A 23,456-nucleotide genomic window follows, 5' to 3' on the forward strand; every position below is an offset into this window, starting at 1 on the left:
TGTACTTTTCAAGCCATCTTTTATAAATCTTGAAATATGTCACGCAGTCCCCAGGTTCGCCCAGGGTTAAATACGCCTCAGTGACCTGGGGAGGGCGTGGGGTAACAAAGGACAGTAACGTCCTCTGATGACCCCTTGCACGAGGGGTCACCAGAGGAGGTTACTGTGACTGATAGAAGTGTCAGCCAGCCACAGCGGCGCTGTGGCTGGCTGGCACTTCTGCCAGTTTGCCTGAGTTAATGGCAGGCACATCTCCCGTTGCGTCTGCGGCAGCGGCGGGATAACGTGTCCCACCAATGTTGTGGTGGTACTGGGGGCCCTGGTAGGGACCCGGCTGAGCTCATTTTTTTGGAGACTGCCAGGGCCCAGTCCCTGCTGGCCCCAGCCCACTTAAAGCACTGCCTTTAGGCATCAAATATCTGTTAAAAATGTGGTAAAACAAAGTCGACCATTTAGAGGACAGTGAAACCATATTAACCCCTGGTGTTGCAAGGTAAGCACAAATAGTGCGGGATTTCTTAATGAATGCATGTTAAAAAAAAATAAAAAAAACATTTTTGCTACATGGTTGAACTGGCGGCTGAGAAAAGATGGCTGTGTAGATGAAAGCCAAGGTTCTTGATCTCCCTCGATGGGGTCGTTAGAGGGTTGAGCTGAGTTGGGGTTGAGATCTCAAAGAGGAGGTTCACAGACCACGTCTACAGTTACGGATCAGAACTTAAGTCTTTTCCTTCTTTGATCAAATACAGGGTGCAATTCGTTTCCAGAAAATAACCCACAATTAACATATTCATTGACGAGAATGTTGCCTGCTATCAGTGGCTGAAGACAAAGTGGATATGTTCCATAGCTCAGTTGCGGAGCTGCAGGGCCAGTGTACTCCAACAGATAGCTCTGCTGCCGCAGCAGTAATATTCCCAGACGGAATCTCAGTTCACCTGTCTGAAGATAATCATAGCATATAATGCTGTCCATATAAAAAGCCACTTAAGTCCCAGGAGACGAGTTTTGCTAATTTTTCCCCTCTCTACTTTTTTCTTCCTACAGATACATTCGCTCCGAACGCTCCGTCATTTTAATCAACTTTTGCCTGTCGATTATCTCCTCCAATGCATTAATTCTGATCGGGCAGACCCAGACGAGGAATAAGGTGAGAAAACGACGAATGATCAATATTGCACACCTTTCCTCTCTTTGATTTCCCCTCCCTCCCTTTTTTCTCATTCCATCGCCTGCCCTCAACCCCACCCCATCCTTCAGCTCAATCGTGGATTGCAAGTAATACCAATCGAAGGAGGGAGGTTGGAAGTGTAAGAGAGACATGAGAACAACCTTACCCTTTTTTCTTGATCATTCGGCAACCACAGAAAGCCATGGATTACCATGTTTGTCTAGAACATTGATTAGTGTTTTTTCTGTGATTGGAGGCTAAGACAAGTGGATACAGAGATAAAGGTTTGCAGACCTTATAATTGTGCATCAGCTGTGATACCGTTGCTTTGTTATTTTCAGTGGCATACATGATCCTAGCATGATGTGACTCTGGGTTGAGATTGCAGCACTAGTGAGATGCGTGCCGCATATGGACATCGCAAATTTGCCTGGCGAGCACTTCCTAACTAAGCTGTGCAATTACACAGTTGGTGCGGGTGTGCACCCCCTACTGCCCTCTTGCCAGACATCAGCATTCAAGTACTGAGATAATCGGCTGAAGGTATCAACGATCAAGCTGCCATTTTAATCATTGCCAGCAATCTCATATCCATTACGTATCCATGGATGTGACCAATCTTAAAAATTCCGATCTATGAAAAGTAAGAGGCTCCATCTATTTCTGATTCTTTTGGTAGCTGATTAGACACTGTCAGAAGTGAAAATAGGGGTAATTAGGGTAGACGACAGAAGAACGCATGTGGCCCTATAGAAAAAAACATGATTCGGGGGAGTTATCCCCTTGGAATAGAAGGATTCAAATTTTGGGTTGTGAATCAATTAGGTTTGGGTATCATTAGGTCAGCTAAAAAGCAATTGCTGTTATCACAAGGGACCTCCTTAAATATATGCAGAATTTAACTAAACATTGGGTTACGGCAATGGCAGCAGAGAGATGGATCCTATAGGGCTGCATGCACGATTCAAGACGTTTGGGCTACATCCGGATAACTGGGTTTCAAATGGATTGTTTCCTCCAACGTATTCCTCATCTTTGACATGAAATAGTATCTGGGTTTCTGGACGGCCTTCAAATAATGCATACCCAACATAGGGATACCGTTGCAGTAGCATATAAAAAGGTGTCCAGGAAGCCGTGAATGAACATTCACTTGTCAATGTGGTCTTTATATCAGTGGGATCCCTACCGTTTACACTATGTAAAAAAAAACTTGGCAGCCATCTATTGATGGTACAACATTGTTACATCACCAGGCTTTTTTTGTGGAGCTTTTTGCCAAAGATTTCTGGCTGAAAATGCTCACCAAACATTATGGTGGTACAGGGGGTGGTAAGAGGATATAAAGGATAGAGGAACATGGAGATTATGGACTAGATATTAGGGAAGGTGGGTTTAAGTGTGAACACCCTCAAATAAAAATAAATATTAGAATTTCAATGTGTTTATTCAGCCAAAAAAAAGCCTGCCGATCTAAGAACATTGAACCTTATTGATAGACCTGCATCCATCACGATTCAAGTGATTCCGTGCTAGAGATTCACGTATTCAGTAGCATTGGACCCGTCGACCAATATAATATTAAAATCCGCTTCGAGTTTCTGAATGAACAAAAAATATGCAAATACTCTTCATTAACATTCGTAATATGCAAATTGTAATCATACATATTCATTGTCGGTATCCGGAAATGCTGGATGGATTTAGCTGTAGAGCAGATGGACAAGTCTTATAATGAGCCAGTGCTGTAAAACAATGCTGAAGCTGGTCCGCTAACAATCCTTGAAGCATTCCCTCACTAGGGAACAGTGGCCCAAACATCACTTGAGGAGACCTGGAGAGGGTGTAGTGGCACCTTGCTGGGTGAGTGTGGGATGTACCGCAAAGCAGTTAGGATCTGTATAAGGTGGGGAAGGCACATGAAGGACCTTTCCTCTAGTAAAATTTTCGTTTTTTATGTGTTACCAGGCTCAGACTGGCTCATAGGGCAATAGGGCAATGCCCAAAGTGTGGGAAAAACCAACTAGTGTGGGGCAGTATTTATGGTCAAAGTGGGCTAGTTTTACGCAGGACTAAGATAAGTGGATGCAACATTGTGGCAATAAAACGCGAGCCGGCGGGCCAATAGCACCCTGGGAATGCCCCTGGGGCTCCTAGTTACAGGTCCGAGCATAGCGAGGGCCTTAACGAGGCCCTGGGGGCATTACCGTGGGCGGTATTGGCCTGCCACCAAGGGTTTTATAGCCATTAGTACCCCGGCCCGTTATACCGGGGTACTAATGTCATTTTATTCTGTTCCAAAGCGCTGCCGCGTTTCGAAACAGAAACGCCCCCCAAAAAAAAAAGTCAAATAAAATGGCTGCCGGGAAAGGGAATACGTAGCCCGTTTTCCCTTTCCATGGTGGCCATCGGGAGCGATGCGCTGGGAACAGAAGTGTTCCCAGCGCTTTCGCTCTCGAGAAAATGAAAAAAGAAGGTAAGTGGGGTTGGGAGGGCGGGAAGGGGATGATTTGCAGGGGAGGAGGATGGAGGAAAAAAAAAATACCTGAGTCCCCGGTGGGGGACAAAGGCAGCCTCCAGCCCTGGGGAGGCTCAGAGTGGGGATTGCCTCGTTTCGAGCCTCCTCATTGGCTAAGGGACTGCCACGACCTCGCCAGGAACAAACGCAGGCGGCGTATGATGGTGAGAATCAGAGAGTACCCAGCACTCGAGGGACGCTCGTACGTCCACTGGAACACTGTGTGGTATCGCTCAAAAAAGAGCCAATCCACGTGTAGCATTTCCCGTGGACAGCGCATGACGGCACTCATTTCCAGTAATGATAGATAGGGATATAGAGGCTGTGTTTTTTTGCTAGGCTTTAAGAGAGAATGCATCACAACTGGCTTCCTCTAAGCTACACTCGCCTTCTTGCAGGTGATATGCACCCTCGTGGCAGCCTTCCTGCATTTCTTCTTCCTTTCCTCCTTCTGCTGGGTGCTGACGGAAGCTTGGCAGTCCTACATGGCGGTCACAGGCAGACTCCGGAACCGCATCATCCGCAAGCGCTTTCTGTGCCTTGGATGGGGTAAGTCCGCCCGGCTCGGGCACGGAGTACTAATGAAATGATGAAGAGAAATGATGTCAAGAGTTGGATTTGTGAACAGGCCACTGAAGTCATCATGAGTGCTAATTGCATAATGTTGAAGGAGACCGGAGGCTGCCATGTTTCCATTGGCATGTTGCGGGAGGAGGCCTACACTGAGTGGATTTTAGCAAGGGAGCTTTGAATTATGTCACCAAGAGTGATCAACGCCACCATTAGTAGAATTATTTGTTGATGTCGCTTTGTAAGACCGCAATGGAAGCATCAGTACATTGTTCACTATTTCCCAAATGTTTATATCCAGTGTTTGTGCCAGGTACCAAAATGTGCTCCATAAAGAAGTAGAGGAGCGTGATGTAGGTTTTGATTTTTCTTTCTGTCCTATTTCCACTTCCTTTCTGTCCTTTTTATCTTAATGTTCATATTCAACTTTCGAAGCATACGAATCTCAGCGGTGATTGACTGCCATGAACTGATGGTAATCATCCTGTCCTTATTCCACGCTATTCTCATCATGCAGACCCTAAGAGTAACTTCCACCAGGTGTGAGCGTGAGTGATTGAGTTTTCTCCTCGAATTGCAACACTGCATCCTTGGAGCCAATAGCCTCTGGCCCAGTCTGGGAGTGCCATCCCGGTGACTCCTGCACCTGATGTACTGAAGTATGTGTGTATGAGCACGATATAAATAAAATATTATATCATATCAAGTCAAACCTCCCCTACCTGGACTGTTTTGATTGTGTGCTGCACCGGTTGCACCATGCATTCTCAGCACTGAATAACCGATGTTATCTCTTGGCAAACACCAAATGGTATTCATCTTTTGTGCACAATGACTACAGGTGTGGGTGACACCTCTGCCACTTAGGACATGGTTGTTCCACCCTAACAGTTCCTGACACTATTTGGCCACGGTCAGGGAAGGCCATGCTCTTTCTGGACAGGGCTGTCCCAGTATCAATTTGTGGTGGCGGTGATTGTAGAATATCCCAGGTTGCCTGTCGGAAGCCCGGGAGTTAGGGTAACTTAGTCAGGGAACATCAGCTACAGTTTCCTTTCCTCTGGGATCCCTTCCAGGTCGGGGACGTGGGACGAATGCCTTACTTTGCAGCTGTCAGTTCCAAGCAGCGCAGACCACCTCTCCACTCTAATTAAGGAAGCAGCATTCACTTGTGGCAAGCATAAATCTAGAAATGCATGGTTTGGTCGAGTGCCTGGTTTCATCATGGCAATATTTTATTCTGTACGAATACTTTGACCCTCACTACAGTTTTGGCAGTATCACGCCAGTAATTTCAGCAGGATACTGGCAAAACTGCCTTACTGTTTCCATCGCCCGATATCCCGGTATTACCGGGATATTACAGGCATTGGAGACACTGGTAAATTCCCATCCTATAGGACTCCATGGATGAGATTGCCGGAATTACAGGCACCAGTAGTACCAGTACCAGTGATTCTGGCATTTATTTGTTGTTGAACTCCTGATAGGTTAGGCCTGCCAGTAGTTCACTGCCCCCAACAGCAAACTGGTGTTGCCGCGGTCCAGAAGAAATGCCAGTGCTGGAACTAATGGCATTGTATTTGGACCGGGGAACTCATAATGAGCCGCTTTGTGTTGCTACACTAGAATAGATTTACAAACATGTGTGGGCCCTTAAACTCCAGTACACGATATGCTCTATGTTAAAATATTGCACACATTTGAATGACATCCACTGTGACTGTCCCTTTAGAATGGCGGGCACTAGCATTTGAGATCATTGAACCCATCCAGGGTGTTTTCCTGGCAACGCAAGCTCCAGTCTCCACGTTGCTCAGTGTTCAAGCCCTCAGAGCTGTAACGCAGGAGGTCTAATACCTAACTGTAGTAAATAAAGAATAGTAGTTCTGCACACTTTGTAGGGCCTGTGTGGTAAATCTGGAGACGTAAATGTTCAGGCTGGGCTGCCCCAGCAGCTCGACTTCCGTGCTTGCATGCAAGACTCTCTTTCACTCCATGGCTTTTCAGAACATGTGTTCACTTAATACGCACAGAACAAGAGTTATGTCTGAACTAGCTTTATGCTCTGTTCGGTAGACATGTCATTTACAGGGATTCAATAAACTATTGTGCTGCTGCTGCTGATGATGACGATGCTGCTGATGATGACGATGCTGCTGCTGATGATGATGAGGATGCTGCTGATGATGATGCTGATGATTCTGCTGCTGATGATGATGCTGCTGATGATGATAATGATGATGATGATGATGATGCTGCTGATGAAGATGCTGATGATTCTGCTGCTGCTGATGCTGCTGCTGATGCTGCTGATGCTGCTGATAATGATGATGATACTGCTGATGATGATAATGATGATGAGGAGGAGAAGGAGGAGGGTGAAGTTCAGCACTCTAGAAACACACACAATGCAGTCATGGTTTTATATTTGCATTCTGGGACTTGACGTTTTGCTTTTTTCCTTACATACGTATGACAGCAAGTCCCAGAATGGGACAGGAGAATCAGGTCTGGCTGAGACAACTGCAAGATACATGAAATCACTGGAGAGCTCTGTCCACAGGATGTGTGCTACTTGCAGGGTTCTAACAGATGGATTCAGACAGCACGTGCCTGCTTTTAGCAGCTGAGATGTGACTGTAGCGGCCAGAGGGCAGATCCTGTTATGTAGTTATAGGATTTGGGCAGTGTGCAGCTGAGATTACACCTGACGCTCTGGATCTGTCGCTTCCTATTTTACGCGGAATGCTTGTAGTCGGCTGCTCCTCTATGCCCTGACCCTCTTTCTTCCCACAGCACAGCGGCTTATGGGAAATCCGCAGGGGCTGCAGATCAATAACACCACGTCCTATGCTTTTGGCTAGATCTGCTTGGTCGATTGACCCATGCACGAGGCACTGTTTTCCAGTATTGCGATGCACACTGAGTATAAACATGGGAGCCTAGCTTAGCAGTTTATCCAGTTTCTTGGGAGTCAAAGTCCTGGCTCAGTTTATGTCGGCGTCATGTGATCTTGGGTGAATCATGTGCTTGCCTCCTCCCCCTCCACCTTCACATATGTATTTATTTGGAATGCTCTGTAATGGATTTACTATGCACCATATAATTATGTTTATTCATTGAACATTCCCCATCAAAGGAACTCTATGTGTAAACAGTGTACTTGCGCCTAGAAACACTTGTGTACAGGCACATCATATCATATCAAGCTAAACTCTGATCCAGCTCGTAAGATACTTGTCCCCGGGCTACAGCTCTTCCAGCTGTCCATAGCTAGGGGCTGCAATGCCATTTCAGCCTTTTACAACTAGCCTGTAAAGTTGAACACACTTTGGATAAGTCGTTTTTATTTATTTATTTATGTATTTATTTATTTAATTATTTATTTATTTTAATGTGCATCACGCCCAGCGGCCTCAGTGTACACAGACTTGGAACCATAGCTCAGCCTAAGATGTATACCTCTCCTTTTATTCAAAGAGAGCTCTCCAGGACCTTTTTTAGGTCTGGCTGAGATATCATTGATGCTCTCCCACAGCCATGCTGGGAAGTATATTTTTTAAGGGACCCGTCAATCCGTCCACTGCTCCGTAATGTGAAGGGCCTAACGTCAAATGTATCAGGTTTGTGACTCTGTCCTCCTAATTGAATGATTCTTAATACCTGTAAAATAGCATTACTCGTCCTGTAGGGGAGGCAAGCCCTGATGGGCGGTGGACATGTTTTCTAGTAGAATACTCGTGAGCCCTGTTAGCAATAATTATTTTATATGCTTCCAAAAGGGACCAGACAGGACCTAAAAAAGGCAGGACCCAATAAGAAAATATAACCTACAGCCCACTCACATTCCCAAATATTATTTTCTTCATATGTATGTATTTAAAAAAAACATCTGGCCATCTAAAAATAGACATATATGATGTCAAGGGGTGTGAGCAATTACTTAACATGGCTGTTATTTGTTTTTGCAAAGCTTACACTCAACAACATGACAAAAAAATATGACCTCAAAAAATAATACCCTTTACATTTACAAAGGCATCCCTTTAGCTTGGCCAGAGGTTGTGTTATGTAACGCAGCCCAAGCTTCAGGAAACAACAGATAACTTTGCAGTGAGCATTTATTTGTACAGACACAAGAGGAACATGAGTTGTACGGTGTGGTATGGTAATCTTTATTTATGAAGCTCCTATACACAGGCAAGTGTTTCAAAGAGCTCATGGAGAGTGTGAACATGTGGAAAAACAACAGTCCCTCAGAGGCCTTGAAATTCTGAGACGATAATAGTCTGCACAGGCAGCGTAAGTGGATATAATACATTTAACAGTTGAGATACAACAAATAGGCCTGACAGCGATTCTGCGGTTTTTCAAGTGCACATTAAGGGGTGAAGACAAGGGAAGACAGGCAGAGGATCTTCAGCAAAAGGTGCACTCGGATCGTGCAAGTGCACACGTGCTCATGGTGTGTGTTATTCTGTTAAGAGTGTATTTAACCCCTTAAGTGCCAGACTATTATTCAAGTCTACCTGTATGTGAAGGAGTCACTAAATTGGATGACGTACCTCCCTACGAGTTCAGCAGATTTACAATTGGTAATTCTGCCATATTTGATTACTGTTTCCGCCACTCCTAATGGCAGTAAATGTGCAAAATTATGAGTAGTAGCAAGGAAATGTTAGGCTCTGTTCATGGAGTACCATTGGAGACCATTGAGATTTTGGAGGAATCATCACAGGTGGTAAATACACCAGTAGTAATTCCCCCATTTAGTTCAAGGTATCGTGCAGGTAAAATCATCTAATTAAGTTTAGTTTTTCATTCGCCTTTCCTCCAAATTCATAATTTGTCAGTGTAGTAAAGTGGCTGTAGTGTAGTTAGTTAGGCTACTGCTATGTTGTTCTTCACTGCCATACCCCAATTGAGGCCCAAAGTGATTTCCACAGAATGCTTTTTCAAATTTTTTTTGGAAGACTTTCTGCAATGACACCTTCCAAATGTGAACTCGGAATACAAAACATAGAGTGTTGGCTATGGGAAACTGATTTATGCTCATCCATGAGATTGGCACGGTTGATCAATTACATTTTGTATATCAGATTCTCTGAAATGGTTGTCAACATAAGTTAATCAATTTCCGTATCACAGCATAACGACTCTTCAATGGAATGTCCATGTTCCTCCTCATTAGAAGTGAACATTGCATGTTGAGGGAAACAATTTGTGCCTCCTGTTGGCATTCGGTGTATTTTTGGATGCAATATGCTTGTGCGGTGGGTACTTGTATCACTAAGCCACTGGGATGACGCAAGTGTGTCAGGCGTCCATTTCCACATGGATCATGGCTTCTCATTTTCATTCTGTGTTCCCTGTTAGCCCCTGCTTGCCACATGTTGCCACGAATGCCTCACAAACAATATTTAAATCAAGCTCCAACACGCTATTAAAACAACTAATTACATGCACCTGCTTCCTTCGCGACTGCCGTTCTGCACCTGATCATACACATGAAATTAATGAACTAATTAGCACACATTCCACAGATAAACTCCTGCATTACTCATACTAATCCTCCTCGCCCTACACCCACATCCCTTCATCCTACTACACCAATACAACACCATCACCACACAGGCATGCGTCAAAATTGCACCCCTCAAGCTACAAAAATCTCACAACATTCACAACAAACCATGGTTCAACAGTTCCCTTCTCTCTATCAAGCAGGAAACCAGACATCTAGAAAGAGCCTAGCAAAAGAATCCATGCCTCTCAGTAAGGACACCCATCACACACAGACTCAACAAATATAAAACAGCCATGCGCAATGCCAAAGCCACCCACTACTTCCAAGATATCCAACCTGCCACAAATCATACCCAGAAACTATTCCACATCGTCAAGTCCCTCTGTAAACCACCATCCACACCTTTCACTCCCCCATTCACGGCAGTAGGTAATTCCCTCATGAACTACTTCAATACCAAAATACACAACATCAGGAACTCCTGGACCTCAGATCTCCCACTCACACCTCTCACTCCCAAACATTCCAACATATGGGACACCTTCCAGCACATCAACACTGATACACTCATCACCCTCATAGCCAATACAAAACCGGCACACTTCCTGGATGATGCATTCCGACCTCAAGGGGCATCCAATTGCATCACCACCCTAGCTCCCCACTGGCTCAACATAAACAACTTCTGTCACTCACATGGTACTATCCCCACTGCACTCAAAACTGGGCAAATCTCTCTCCTCCTCAATAAAACATTAGTCGACCGCAGGATTTCTGTCAATGACAGGCCCATTACTAGCCTACCATACCTCACTAGAATCATGGGACACTTTGTAACTATCCAACTGCAAGAACACATTACCCCAAACAACCTACTCAGCCATTCCAGTCTGGCTTTTGACCTTGACACAGCACTGAAACCACTACTCTTCACATCCGTGATGGCCTCCACTGCATCACAGAGAATGGGCAAATCTCTCTCCTCCTCAATAAAACATTAGTCGACCGCAGGATTTCTGTCAATGACTGGCCCATTACTAGCCTACCATACCTCACTAGAATCATGGAACACTTTGTAACTATCCAACTGCAACAACACATTACCCCAAACAACCTACTCAGCCATTCCAGTCTGGCTTTTGGCCTTGACACAGCACTGAAACCACTACTCTTCACATCCGTGATGGCCTCCACTGCATCACAGAGAATGGACACACTGCACTACTCGTACTCCTCAACCTCTCTGCAGCCATTGACACCATCAACCATACCATTCTACTAAACATCCTAGCCCACAGGATCAATCTCCCTGGCATCCTACTCGATTGGTTCACCTCCTTTCTCACTGACAGGACACACTTTGTCTCCATGCCCCCCTATCGATCAGACCCCAACCTGCCAAGTATGAGATCCTGCAAAGCTCCTCTCCTACTCTATCTCCACTCGTCTTTAACCAATATGTTAAATCCCTTGGAGAGACTCTTAGCAAAGATATCATACATATCCACCAATAGGCAGATGACACACAAATATACGTCCAAATGCCATCCGCTTCACATCCCCACACCCTCAAAACCTGTCTCTCCACCATCACCAACTGGATAGCCACCCATTTCCTCAAACTCAACCGTTCCAAAACAGAATACCTCCTCATCTTCCCCCCCAAGGCTCAAACCTAACCTCACCCTCATGGATCCAAGAACTTGCTATGGACAACCAACCCATATACCTCTCCACACCTGTTAAATCCCTTCACTTCCCCATCAGCCCCCACCTTTCCTTTACACATCACATAGCCAATGCCACCAAAACATTCAATCTACAACACCTCCTATGCAAAATCAGACATATCCTTCCTCTTGAAAACATCTGCCGTCCAAGCACTGGTTCTCTCTAAGCTGGACTATGGAAATGCTCTCCTCACTGGACTCCCCAACAAAAGCCTTGGCCCCTGCAAGCCATAACAAACACAACAGCCAGACTCATCCTCCACCAACCCAAACATACACACATCACCCCCGCTCTTGCCCAGCTCCACTGGCTCATCAGACCCCAGCAAATTACCTTCAAAGGACTGTGCATTGTATTGAAAGCCATCCACCTCAAAACTCCATTTTACCTTCATGCAAACTCAAACCTATCACCCACACAAACACCAGACAAGCCAGCCAATACCTTCAGCACATTCCACTGGACACCCAAGGCAAGTAACACCTTACCCCTCCACATACACACTGCATCCTCATCACCACTTTCAGAAAGAGCCTCAAAACAGACCTGTTTCCCCACACATAGCCCTGCCGTCCCCCACTACTATTACTTGTCTATCCTAATCTTCCTATCCTTTCCTGAAAACATTTTGTGACTTCTTTTGTCAGGTCCCACAATTTCATTCTTTGAACCATGTATGGCGCTCTAAGACCCTCTAGGTTGAGCCAGCACTAAACAAATATTTATATAAATAAATAAATCAGAGGCACATGGCAAAGACTGGCTTAGGATAATAGATGAAGTCTCATCCTGCACGCACGCACTGCACAAATCCACTGAGCACCTCTCGCTAGTCAGATCTCCACATCCAAGGCTTGCTTAGAGAAGTGACCACACCCTGACATTGCTTTAGAAGCCTGCTGGGAAATTTCTTGCAGCAAGTAACTTCATGCTCTGACTAGAAAGACATACAAAAGATTTGCATCAAGGAACACATGCAGCGTGGCGAGCAAAAGCTAAGGCTAAAGCTAAGGCTCTCAAATGCTAATTTCTCTTCTGTTGTTTCCTTTTCCTTTTCAGGGCTTCCAGCTTTGGTTGTCGCCATATCAGTGGGATATACGAAAGCCAAGGGCTACGGAACCGCAAATTAGTGAGTAGATTCATTCTGTGCAAGTGACTTTTCCATTGTGGGCAAAATGAAAGAACAGTCTCAAAGATGTTGGCATTGGGTGTGAGCAAATATGTGATGGTGACCGTATGTGACCTCAAGAGCTAGACAGTCACATGCATGCACCCCAATAAAGGCATGAAGTCCTGGGTCTTTCCCCACCCTAGCACAAAGACAATAGCAATGGCGTTCACTGTATCTAATCCAAGGCTATGCAACCGAAAAATCACTTCCTTGCAAACCGAGAGCACCAGAAAATGAACACAATCACATTAAACAACACAACGCTACCTTTTCCAGATGGATCTTAAGGTGACATTTCAGTGTGAACCTCAGTAAAAGCCCAGATTCGGTTTAATCAGCCTTCGGGGCTTAATGACAGTATGCACTCATTTGCTCACCTTGTCTCTTGCTCAAGCACTCATTCTCTTTCTCAGCAGTCCCTTGGGCGGCAAACAGTTTATTAAAACTTAGAAGTGAGACCCTCTGATCAGGACACGAGTATGCTTTGTGAGTCCCCACTAAATTAAGCGAATTAAACCTTCAAATGTTTAACCTTGAAATGATTGCTCCTAGCCATTCCAGAAAGCTATTTATGCAAAGAATGGCAATGTCTGTGCATGGTTCCAGTTACTGAAATTGATCAACGGTTATGTTCTTTCTTCTTCAATGGAAGGACTTTCCATGGATTAGGCAGCTCAAGGTCCTTGGTCTCGGCATTCAGTTCTGATGCTCAACCTGTGCTCCCTGCTGTATGAGTTTCACTGACCCTCAATTAGGCAGCAACCCTTCAGAAAGCCAACAAGGAATATCAGCCTGGTGTCAGTTAGGCAAAATGCCACACAGCCTATAGGATCTCTCTTTATTGTGAAGTCCCCTCATTCCTCTTGTAGATGCAGTGATCGGTTTGGATCAAATAAAGAAAAGGCAAAATGTCAACAACGAGCACCCGTCCCACTGGAAACAAATCAAACCATTCTATTCATATGCATAATAGAATGCCTCAACCACATTGGGTTCATGCCCCAATGTGGTTGCGGCATTCCATTGCATACAATAATTAGTACATGGTACTTCTAATACCATAGATTAGGGTTTAGTCAGAGGTACTCGAACAGAGGATAGCACAGGGGCAACGCGCTGGTCTTCCAAGCAAGCCCACCCAGGTCAAAAGGGGTTCCAATCCCGGATCCGCACCTCCCCTCTTTTCTTATTCTCTTTTTATTTAGCATTCCTACCATCTTCCTTACCCCCGCAATCAGTTGATCATGCCCAGTGTCCCCACTCCCAGTGCTGTATCCCAAATTCCCCCAACTCTGCCTGTGTGCCATGCAATCATGCTGGCATAAAGGAAGGCCATGAGAACACCTACCCCTTGAAATAACCCAACCTTTATGCTATGCTATGTAGTCTTGTAGAGGGCACGTACACCCAAGTGCATCTTGGCACTATAGAAACTGAGCAGGGAGGAAATGCCAAGAGAAGAACAGACTGTTAAAAAAGAAGGTTTTTCAAAGATTTTCGAAAATTAAGATCATTTTCAATAGCCCCGAAGTGACTGAGGGAGAAAGTTCCAAAATGTAGCTCCGGCAACTGAAAAGGCCCAGAATTTGTAAGCGTATTACAGTAATCACCTGTCCGTATGCGTACAAACTTATCTCTTGTGTGATTATACAAAACCACTTCTCCTAAAGCCTGTGCTTTCCCAGTGTGTTACACATATGGCCTATACTCTTGGCCTGAAGTCATCACAATTCGCTGTGTGAAACTATGCGCAATTCCCTATGAAAACATTGACATAGAAAGGAGAACCTTTGTTTCTTTGGTCTCTCATTGCAGAACCATTCTGAAACATCTGCATTGAGGGCTGCATGTGTAGGCTGCAAGAGATGGGGAGCCTGATCTGTATCATGGTGTAGTTTAGCAACAGTTAAGGCTGAGATTGGGGAGTCTGAGTCAAGGGCAATAAAGTCGAATGTGTTTGTGTGAAAGATCAAGTGATGATGGGGAGCTCTAAACATTGTGACAAAGTATTGACAGGAGATACAAGGGCTAACGTTTTTGATAAAGTCATATCTAGTAAGAGGCTAATATCAATCAAGCACCACTTTGGTTGTGAATCTTCTCACTTTACGATGCATTCAGAGACGTGCATAGGGTTAGATGAGAATGCCCTGGTGGGCACTCAGATCTGCTATGGACTTTGTGAAGGGGTTAGTCAGCATTAGTAGTTGTCGAGGGTCAAAGAACTTGTTAAAATAAAAGCAAGCTCATTGGCCCTTGCCCGGGCCTTACCTGCCCGAAAAGTCTCTGATGCTGCGGCGTCCTGGAGTTCTTTCCCGTGAGTGGCTGCCATGGAAAAGGAAAAGGGACTACATATAGTCCCCTCGCCCCTTCCACGGTGGCCATTTTTTTTGTTTACTTTTTTTTCTCGATTCATTTTGATGGTCGTCATGTAACGGAAGAAGGAACTACTTGTAGTCGCTTCTCCCTGAACCCTGGCAGCCATTTCTTTTGCTTTTTTCTCTCGAGAAACGGTTGCAGAGCTGTTTCTCAATTCGAAAATTGCTTTTAGTACACCAGTACGACGTGCCGGGATAATAATTGTAAAATAACCCTTTGAGCGGGGCATCAATTGGAGAGTAATGCCTCAGGGCTTCATTAAAGCCCTTGCTTTGCTCAGGCTTCTAACTATGGCCCTGGGGGCATTACCCTACAGGTAATGCCCCCCTCCTCAGGATATATTGCCTAATTCATGAAAGAACCAACCGCTAGGGAATGACAAAACGCGATTAAACCCTGTGTGCTGCAAGACTTCAATTAAACAGTTTCAATTTTCTTTGACTAGTTAAGAAAGTGCCTGACTGTAGTGGTTCAGAGTTTCACACTGTCCGGGTAGAGGTGGGGAGGAATGGGAGGATCTGAAAGGCCCTGCCCATGGCTGTCCACATTGGCTGCAGCGCAACCTTTGTGCAACGATCATCTTCACTGGTTGTGTATCCTGATTACTTTTAGGTGCTTGCCTTGCCTTTCAAGGCCTCTGCTAACTTCTGCAGGCCTCTTCAAGTAAGTGGAAAAAAGACACGGAAAGCTCACAATTTAATGAGTACACACATTTAATGCTGCCACCATTTGGAGAGCCCGACATCCATCGGTAGATGACTACAGCCAGCAGAAACGTGGGAATGTTTGGATAACACAAAATTGGACTGTATTTCAAATAGAGTAATATCATGGTTGATGCAGTTTCTCCTCCAGTGGAAAGACTTCCAGTGGTTCCCTCAGCCCCTTGGATCAGTTACACTGCATGTCTCCTCGCCCTCGCTGAGGTCCCCCCTCATGTCTTTCCCATGCAGTATTGTATAAGATATTAGGAAAGAGGCACCTTGTAGGATTACCTTTGGGTTGGACTCACAGCTGCCTGTTAAGCGTGGTCTCTCTCAAAGCTGCCTGGCAGACTATGCCACGATTTGATTACTTCTGGAGGGGTGGGTGGGTGGTGGCAGGTGCAGGCTGCACCGGAACCAAGAGGATTTCGTCGCATCCCTCCCCCCACTCCATGCAGTGCGACTTGAGCACCTTTCAGGCCTCTGAGTGTTGTTGGTATTCCGTTGGCGGGGCTGTATGCCGGATGCTTTCTCTCCTGGCAGGGTCGTAGGTTGGCTGCCTGCCACTGGCGGAGCCGCGGCCCAGACTGCTGCAGGAGCATTCGTCATACTCGGCTGCAGTAGTCTGATCTTCACTGCTTCCACAGAAATGACTTGCACATTGAAGAACCAGGCTTGACAGCAGCTCAGGGCCAATCGCTGTGCTGTTTGCAGAAACACTTTCAGCTACCTCCCTCCTTTCTCTGCACTATCCAGTACCTGTGCCAGCCCCACACTTATTAAAAAATAATGTACAATGTATACTGTCTTGAACACTGTGGCAAGTTCTCCCACGTCCTTGCTATCAAATGATTTGTGTTACTATATTGCTGGCAAAACATTCCGTTTCATAATCCTCTGACTCACCGGGATGCCTGAGAGTGCACTGTCTTCCATTTTGAAAATGACACGCCTCCATCCTTCGCCCTATCCTTTTGTCTAAGGTTCTCAAGACTCTGCCCTAGAGGTTTGATTCAAATTATTCTCACCCATACTATTTTCAAGGAGTGCAGGCACATTTATGTAAATCTGTACAAATAACCTAATACGAAAAAAGAATGAGAAATTACCTAATTTATTTGACTGAAAATAGTAGGTATTTTAGTATATGTATGGTAAATAATAGGTGGGGGTGGGGTAAGGGTATATGTTAGGGTGGGGTTGATAGGGGTCTCCCCTACCGTGCATTATTAAAAAAAAACAAATTGTAAAAAAAGCACAACGGTATTTATTTAATTAGGTCATTTCTCAATTCGTTTTTTTGTCCTGGAAATGATCACGAATAGCCCATGTACGTCAGTTGCTCAATCAAAGAAAGAACAAATACATTGTTGTGCAGCGTGGACTCGCCTCTCCCAATGGTGTGATGCACATTGTGGGGGCTTGCAGTGCAGACCTCAGCTGCTCCCCCGGTTGTGGTACAGATGTTCACAGTTGTGGGTCCAGCAAGATGGAGTACCTGCCCGCGAGCTCTCTGGTTCCCTTATAATAGAAGTCATTGCTATGGAAAGTGGGTTCCTGGAGCTACAGCCTCATTGTTTGCTCGTCAGTGTGTGGCTCATCTCCACTTGTCTGTCTTTGGGGAGTCACTGAGTGTCTTAATGAGATTGTAGGCAGCGCCCCATTGCTGTGTCGTGCCTGCGGTCTACATGCCACCCTTCTCTGCTCTTATATGATCGCCCAGTATCTCATTCTTTGAATACACTTCAGGCTCTCCCTGGGGTTTGCGCGTCCCCACGAGCGCATGGCCAGGAAAGGGAAGTGCATCCATCAGGGATGTTGCCAGGTCTGGAAAAGATCAGGGGCCAAGCTAATGTCGGGACTGGTGGGACTCGAGGCTAGCTAGCATTGTGTTTGTAGCACCTGAGCTTCTATCCGGGGCTACAATTAAAAGACCCGGCACAATAGCCCCCTCAGCCGCTGCTAGCAACGCCTCTGGCATCAATGGAGGGAGTAGGCCTGTGTCTCTCTGCAAGCGTTGGGGCTTAGCCCCTGCTAGCACGCAGCAGCTGCAAATACTGTCATTCCGGTATTCCCCTCCGCAACAGCATCCATAATCCCCTTTTTAAGTGTAGAGGCTTTCGGTGAGAATGATTTCAATTACAAATATGATACAATTATTTTAAAAAAAAGTATTTTCTCTAACCATAGTTATAATCCACCATGTTGTTAAAAGGCTAAACCTATGTAAACATTAATATAATATACAATAGCGGAAGTGATGAAATCGCCATTTTAAGAGATAAGCTCTTAAAACATGTTGAAAGGACAGTTCTATATAAGGTCAAGCATAATCAGCAACTGGTCGTGTCTGGAAACACTATGCATATTATTATGCTAGATTAGGTTGCACAAACATAAGCCAACATAGAATGAGTTTAAGCTCATCTGACCTTTTCTTTTTTCCCTGGCTTCCAGTCCTACCGCTGTCACGCCATCATTCGATTTCCTCCCACTAGCCGCGCCGTTTCACTCTCAGCTCTTCCGCTCCATTCTGTGTGGAGTGCAGCCGTAGTTCATCTTCCTCGACCTCCCAACTTGCAGGACTACGTGTGACTTCACACATTACCTTTCATAGGAGCCCCTCCCACTTTTGTCTGTGACCCCCTTACTTATTTGTTTGGCCTCCTCTGTGCCCCTCCTAAATTTGATTCTTGGCGATGCCACTGCTCCCAAGCACCTTTTGGAGAATCTCCCATTGCCCACAGCCTTCTAACCTTTGCACGAGCCCTCTGTTTAAACCTGCTCCACCGCAACCTGCATCTCACAATTCAACCTAAAGACTTAAGGTGATTAATTCTGGTCGGCAACAAGTCTCCGCAGCTAACTCTGTATTTGTAGTCAGGGCTCAAGTCGAGGGTACACGCGGGGGGATGGAGTCCACCCACTTTTTTCAGGGGGTGTACTCAGACCCCCCTCCTGCTAAAATGAGAAATGTCCTATTTGAATTTATGAATTAAAGCCGACCTTAGGGGATCGAAACACAGTTGTCGGGTTTGCAGGCAGAACACTTCACCACTGCACTATATAACCTGATGAAAAATAACAAACAACTAAAGGGGAAATGTCCCATTTTGGTACTGCAAGTTCCAGGGGAAACATTTGTATTGGTTCTTGGAGTTTAAAACGTGCACACCTTTTAACGTTTTCAAAAACACTATCAGAAGAAAATATCCTGTCTTGGTTTTGTGTGTGTGTTGATTTTATGAAAGGCAAATGCCATTCGTCCTGTGCAATTTGGGTGGTTATGCAAAGCCAATTTAATGAAATGTGCATATTTCACATTGATATGCTAATTTACGGTGACATCACATCCCATTGCGTTTGTTGATGAGTCCCCCCACTTAAATTTTTTGGACTTGATCCCTGTTTGTAGTTCGCGTTTTACGTCGTGCAATCCTAGCTAAGATGCACCAGAATGCTGTACTTGTCATTGAGGATAAAATGTGAGGGTGTGGGATTACAATATATGGCACCGGATGTTCCAGCACGGAGGGTTGAGGGGGTAGTGAGGTGCAGGAACAAGTTGTCTATTCCAAAGCACACTCTAGACGGTGAACTCCCCTCAGCTTTCAACAGCCCGCCCCTTTCTCTAGGCCATACTAGTCACTAATAGACATTGGTAGGATCTGGTCAGTTCACTTTGACTCCCGGATCAGGGTCTTCTGATGCCCTAAACTACTCATGCTTTACCTACCTCCTCCACCGAACCTCTGGAGACCTCACATCAATATAGCAGGTCAATGGAGAAAAGCTTCACCCCCTACCCTCCAATGAGGGTGCTCCATAAAATGAACGTGAAATTCTCGATCCACAAAAACCTTGTTAATATAATGATCCCAATTCACATACCAGTAGTGACCCTGGTGCAGTACATTTACCAATCAGACTATTCAATTTATATAGTCAGTGCCTCATAGGGAGCAACATAACCTGGATTCTAGCTGACTTCATGAATTAAATTATTACTCTGTTCCCCAGAATTATGGAATCCTAGAAAATGAACTGCAGACAAACCTTAGCATACTGGAAAACCTTAACTATGGGCCTCATTACGAGTGAGTCGTCCAGATTGAAGGTGCCACTAACGGCGTTACTGGCACCTTTTCCAGACCAGCTGACTCCAGGTCTGCCGGTAGGGGCTGTGAAAAACCAGCAGGCTGACCTGAATGTAGTTCAGGCCCCTACCGGCAGAGAAATCACTGAAGCCCCGGCACCGTTGTCTTCCCAACTGGACTCCCCTGGAATTGGAACTTACTGTTCCACCACCGCCCATAGTATCCAGATATCACCGGGAAACCCAGAGGTGGAAACAGTAAGCCGAGGTTGCCGGTAGGCCACAGGTACTACCGTCAGCCTCGTAATGAGGGCCATCACTGTTTATTGTCAACAAGAACAGAGCCCCCTTTGGCCCAAAGCCCTACCATCTTCTGGCCTGAAGGCAATGATAACCTCTTTGCATCAAACATTTTCAAGTACACGCCTAACTCCAAATATTCACTCGTCTAACAGGTGATATCATAATAATAATAATAATAATTTAGCGCTAAGAACCCTCAGGCATCTGTGCGCTGCTTATTTTACCCACGGTGTGTGGTGCTCATTTATCGACCTTGGAAGGATGAAAGGCTGAGTTTGGCCCTGCCGAGATTTGAACCTGCGTCCGCAGGCTCTGCAGGGATGTCAAAGCGAGCGCACTGATCACTATGCTATCGGACCGGCTCAGGCTGCCATTTTGTTTGTGAATGATTTTAATTGGAGGGCGTCAAAACACCCACTTGATAGTGTGCAAAAGAAATGTTGTTTTCCCCAAAAAAATAAAACTATGTGGCGCTACAATTTGTTGTCAGTTTCAATCGTTGTGTACGCTTCTTAATCAAAATCACATTTTAATCATGGTTGGTAAATTACAAAAAGATAGTTTGTTAAAATTAATTAAAAAAGGTATACCAATTAAGAAATGTGTCCCTTTTTCGAAACCTGGAACAAATTTGATAATGTGTGCAACGTTTTAATGTCTTTACATTGTCAAACATTCAACCCATATCTGTGTCCTTGCTTACCGAGACAGAGACCCTCCTCTGCACTTAATTCTTATCTCACCGGCTCACACATTGTTGCCTCCCTAAACTCCCTTCTCATCTCCTTTCAAATCTTCCAAATCAGTCAAAAGCTACAACTCATCATAAACCAGTTCCTTAAGCTCCCGTCCTTGAAAAATCCTCACTCCCAAGGCATTTTTTCACAACTCTGTCTTCAGCCGACACTGACTGATCCACCATTCAAGAATCGTCTCTCAGAAACCAACAAGGCTTTTGAACGGAATACACTCACTTGCTCAACAGGTGCTTCACAAGTTAGGTAGAAACATCCAGAAGAGTTGCGCCTACCGCAGTTCCTCTGGTGAAAAAGGCTGCCCCCTTGCTGACTATCTGCCCTGTCTGATCCATTGAAGAGACAGCAAGAAAACCATCAACATTTCAAAATCCTATGTGTATGAGAGAATGATGTGCAGCCATGGGAGGCCCTCTGGTGAGATGGACAGCCAGCAGAGACCATCAGTGAAGACAGGCAGCTAGCAGAGCCAATCAGAGAAAACAGGCAGCCAGCAGAGGTCATCAGAGAAGAAGGGCAGCTAGCAGAGACCATTAGAGAAGACAGACATCCAGCAGAGGCCATCAGATGAAGGGGGCAGCCAGCAGAGACCATCAGTGAAGACAGGCAGCTAGTGGAGCAAATCAGAGAAAACAGGCAGCCGGAAGAGGCCATCAGAGAAGAAGGGCAGCTAGCAGAGACCATTAGAGAAGACGGGCATCCAGCAGAGGCCATCAGATGAAGGTAGGCAGCCAGCAGAGACCATCAGTGAAGACAGGCAGCTAGGGGAGCCAATCAGAGAAAACAGGCAGCCAGCAGAGGCCATCAGAGAAGAAGGGCAGCTAGCTGAGACCATTAGAGAAGACAAGCATCCAGCAGAGGCCATCAGATGAAGGTGGGCAGCCAGCAGAGACCATCAGTGAAGACAGACAGCTAGCGGAGCCAATCAGAGAAAACAGGCAGCCAGCAGAGGCCATCAGAGAAGAAGGGCAGCTAGCAGAGACCATTAGAGAAGACGGGCATCCAGCAGAGGCCATCAGATGAAGGTGGGCAGCCAGCAGAGGCTCTTCATGAAGACAGAGAGCCAGCAGAGCCAATCAGAGAAAACAGGCAGCCAGAAGAGGCCATCAGAGAAGAAGGGCAGCTAGCAGAGACCATCTGAAAAGAGGGGCAGCCAGCAGAGGTCATCAATCACAATTACCTTACTTTACTACGCAGCTCCTGTGCCATTCTGCTAGAGGCACCTTTTGCCCTCTTGCGGGTAAATTGTTATCCACCACCACAGTGTCCAAACTACAGAACTTCTAAAACAATGTAACCAGGATGGTTTGCGTAGTCCAATCCTTCAGCCATGGGAGTGCTATGACTAATAACTTCATCAGTTAAGGGTGGAACCCCATCCGAATCACACCAATAACTCCATAATACCAGTGATGTGCAGCCTTACGATTAGACCACCAGATCAAAATCTAAGGTCCCCCAACACCCTGCTTCTACCATTGCCTAGATACTGCATACACCACCGTGGGAACCAACGATTGTCTGTTCATTCTCAGGTCTTGGGGTATTACCCCCAGAGAGGATAACCCCTTCATTCCCTCCAACTCTGTGGGCAACTTGAAAGCCCAACGATAGAACTTCTATTTCAAAGGTCTCAAGTCCAACTCCTTCAAAGTTGCACTGCATGAACTCTGCATCTTTTCATCCATTTTCGTTCTTACTCCGGCCTCCTTGCTTTTCTTCCCCCTATCGGCTGTCCCCCCGCCTTGCTGCTCTATTCTCTGAAGCGGACTGCCTGCATGCGTGCATTGTACATGCACAGTACATAGGATATGCATAATCAGCTATGTCGAGCAATGTTACCCTCAGCTGCTACACTTCGTTCACTCAACCACCAAAGTACAGCCCACACCACACAACCATACTTTCTTGCAGGGCAACACTCATTGCCAAGCAACCAAGCAGGATAACAACACCTGGAGCGCCCATCTAGCAACACACAGCACACGTGCCCTTAGAGACCTACACAGAGTGAGGGCATTTCTGATCTGCATTCATCCCTTCCTCAGGTTCCTACATTTTTTCTCGCCATCTCACCCACTCCCACCCATCCCACTCTAACACAAGACTTAGCGCAAAGAGGCTGCCAAAAGACCGAATTGGCACTGTACATGTTACAGCACGTAACAATGTTCTTCAGTGTTACGCAATGGTCCAAATGGACAGGAGCGGTGCTCCTCAACTTTTATTTTATTAAGTTTTACTGTTCCTGTACTTTTATTTTGAATAAAACAAAAAACTTCTGGAATGGTTTAGTTTTAAAATAAAATTGTAGGAAACTTGCACTACAGCGCACTGCACTGAACATTCCCTTAAACACCTGGTGTGTTTTTTTGGGGGTTTGGATTGCGCGTGGAAGGTGGCGTTACAATGGGGTTTGTGGGGAGCGGGGCAGGCCTACAGGGAACATAGTTCCACTACTTCTTTTTGGACACTTCGACCACTGGTGTTATGTTGCAGTAGGAGAACCCGCCCCCAGACCCCTCCCC

General features: G+C 45.6%; 1 protein-coding gene across 13 annotated transcripts in view; it reads left to right on the top strand.

Moving 5' to 3' along the window:
• ADGRB1 (adhesion G protein-coupled receptor B1) overlaps positions 1–23,456 on the top strand; it is a 698,686-nt gene that overhangs the window by 564,004 nt on the left and 111,226 nt on the right. For all 13 annotated transcript variants that reach the window (XM_069621727.1, XM_069621731.1, XM_069621729.1 and 10 more), the window contains 3 exons: positions 1,048–1,150; positions 4,088–4,238; positions 12,580–12,649. In XM_069621727.1, the coding sequence (XP_069477828.1) occupies positions 1,048–1,150; positions 4,088–4,238; positions 12,580–12,649 (324 nt within the window). The remainder of the gene's footprint in view (positions 1–1,047; positions 1,151–4,087; positions 4,239–12,579; positions 12,650–23,456) is intronic.

The sequence above is a fragment of the Ambystoma mexicanum genome, chromosome 5q (genome assembly GCF_040938575.1).
Source record: "Ambystoma mexicanum isolate Mex_15411 chromosome 5q, UKY_AmexF1_1, whole genome shotgun sequence".
Lineage (NCBI taxonomy): Eukaryota > Metazoa > Chordata > Amphibia > Caudata > Ambystomatidae > Ambystoma > Ambystoma mexicanum.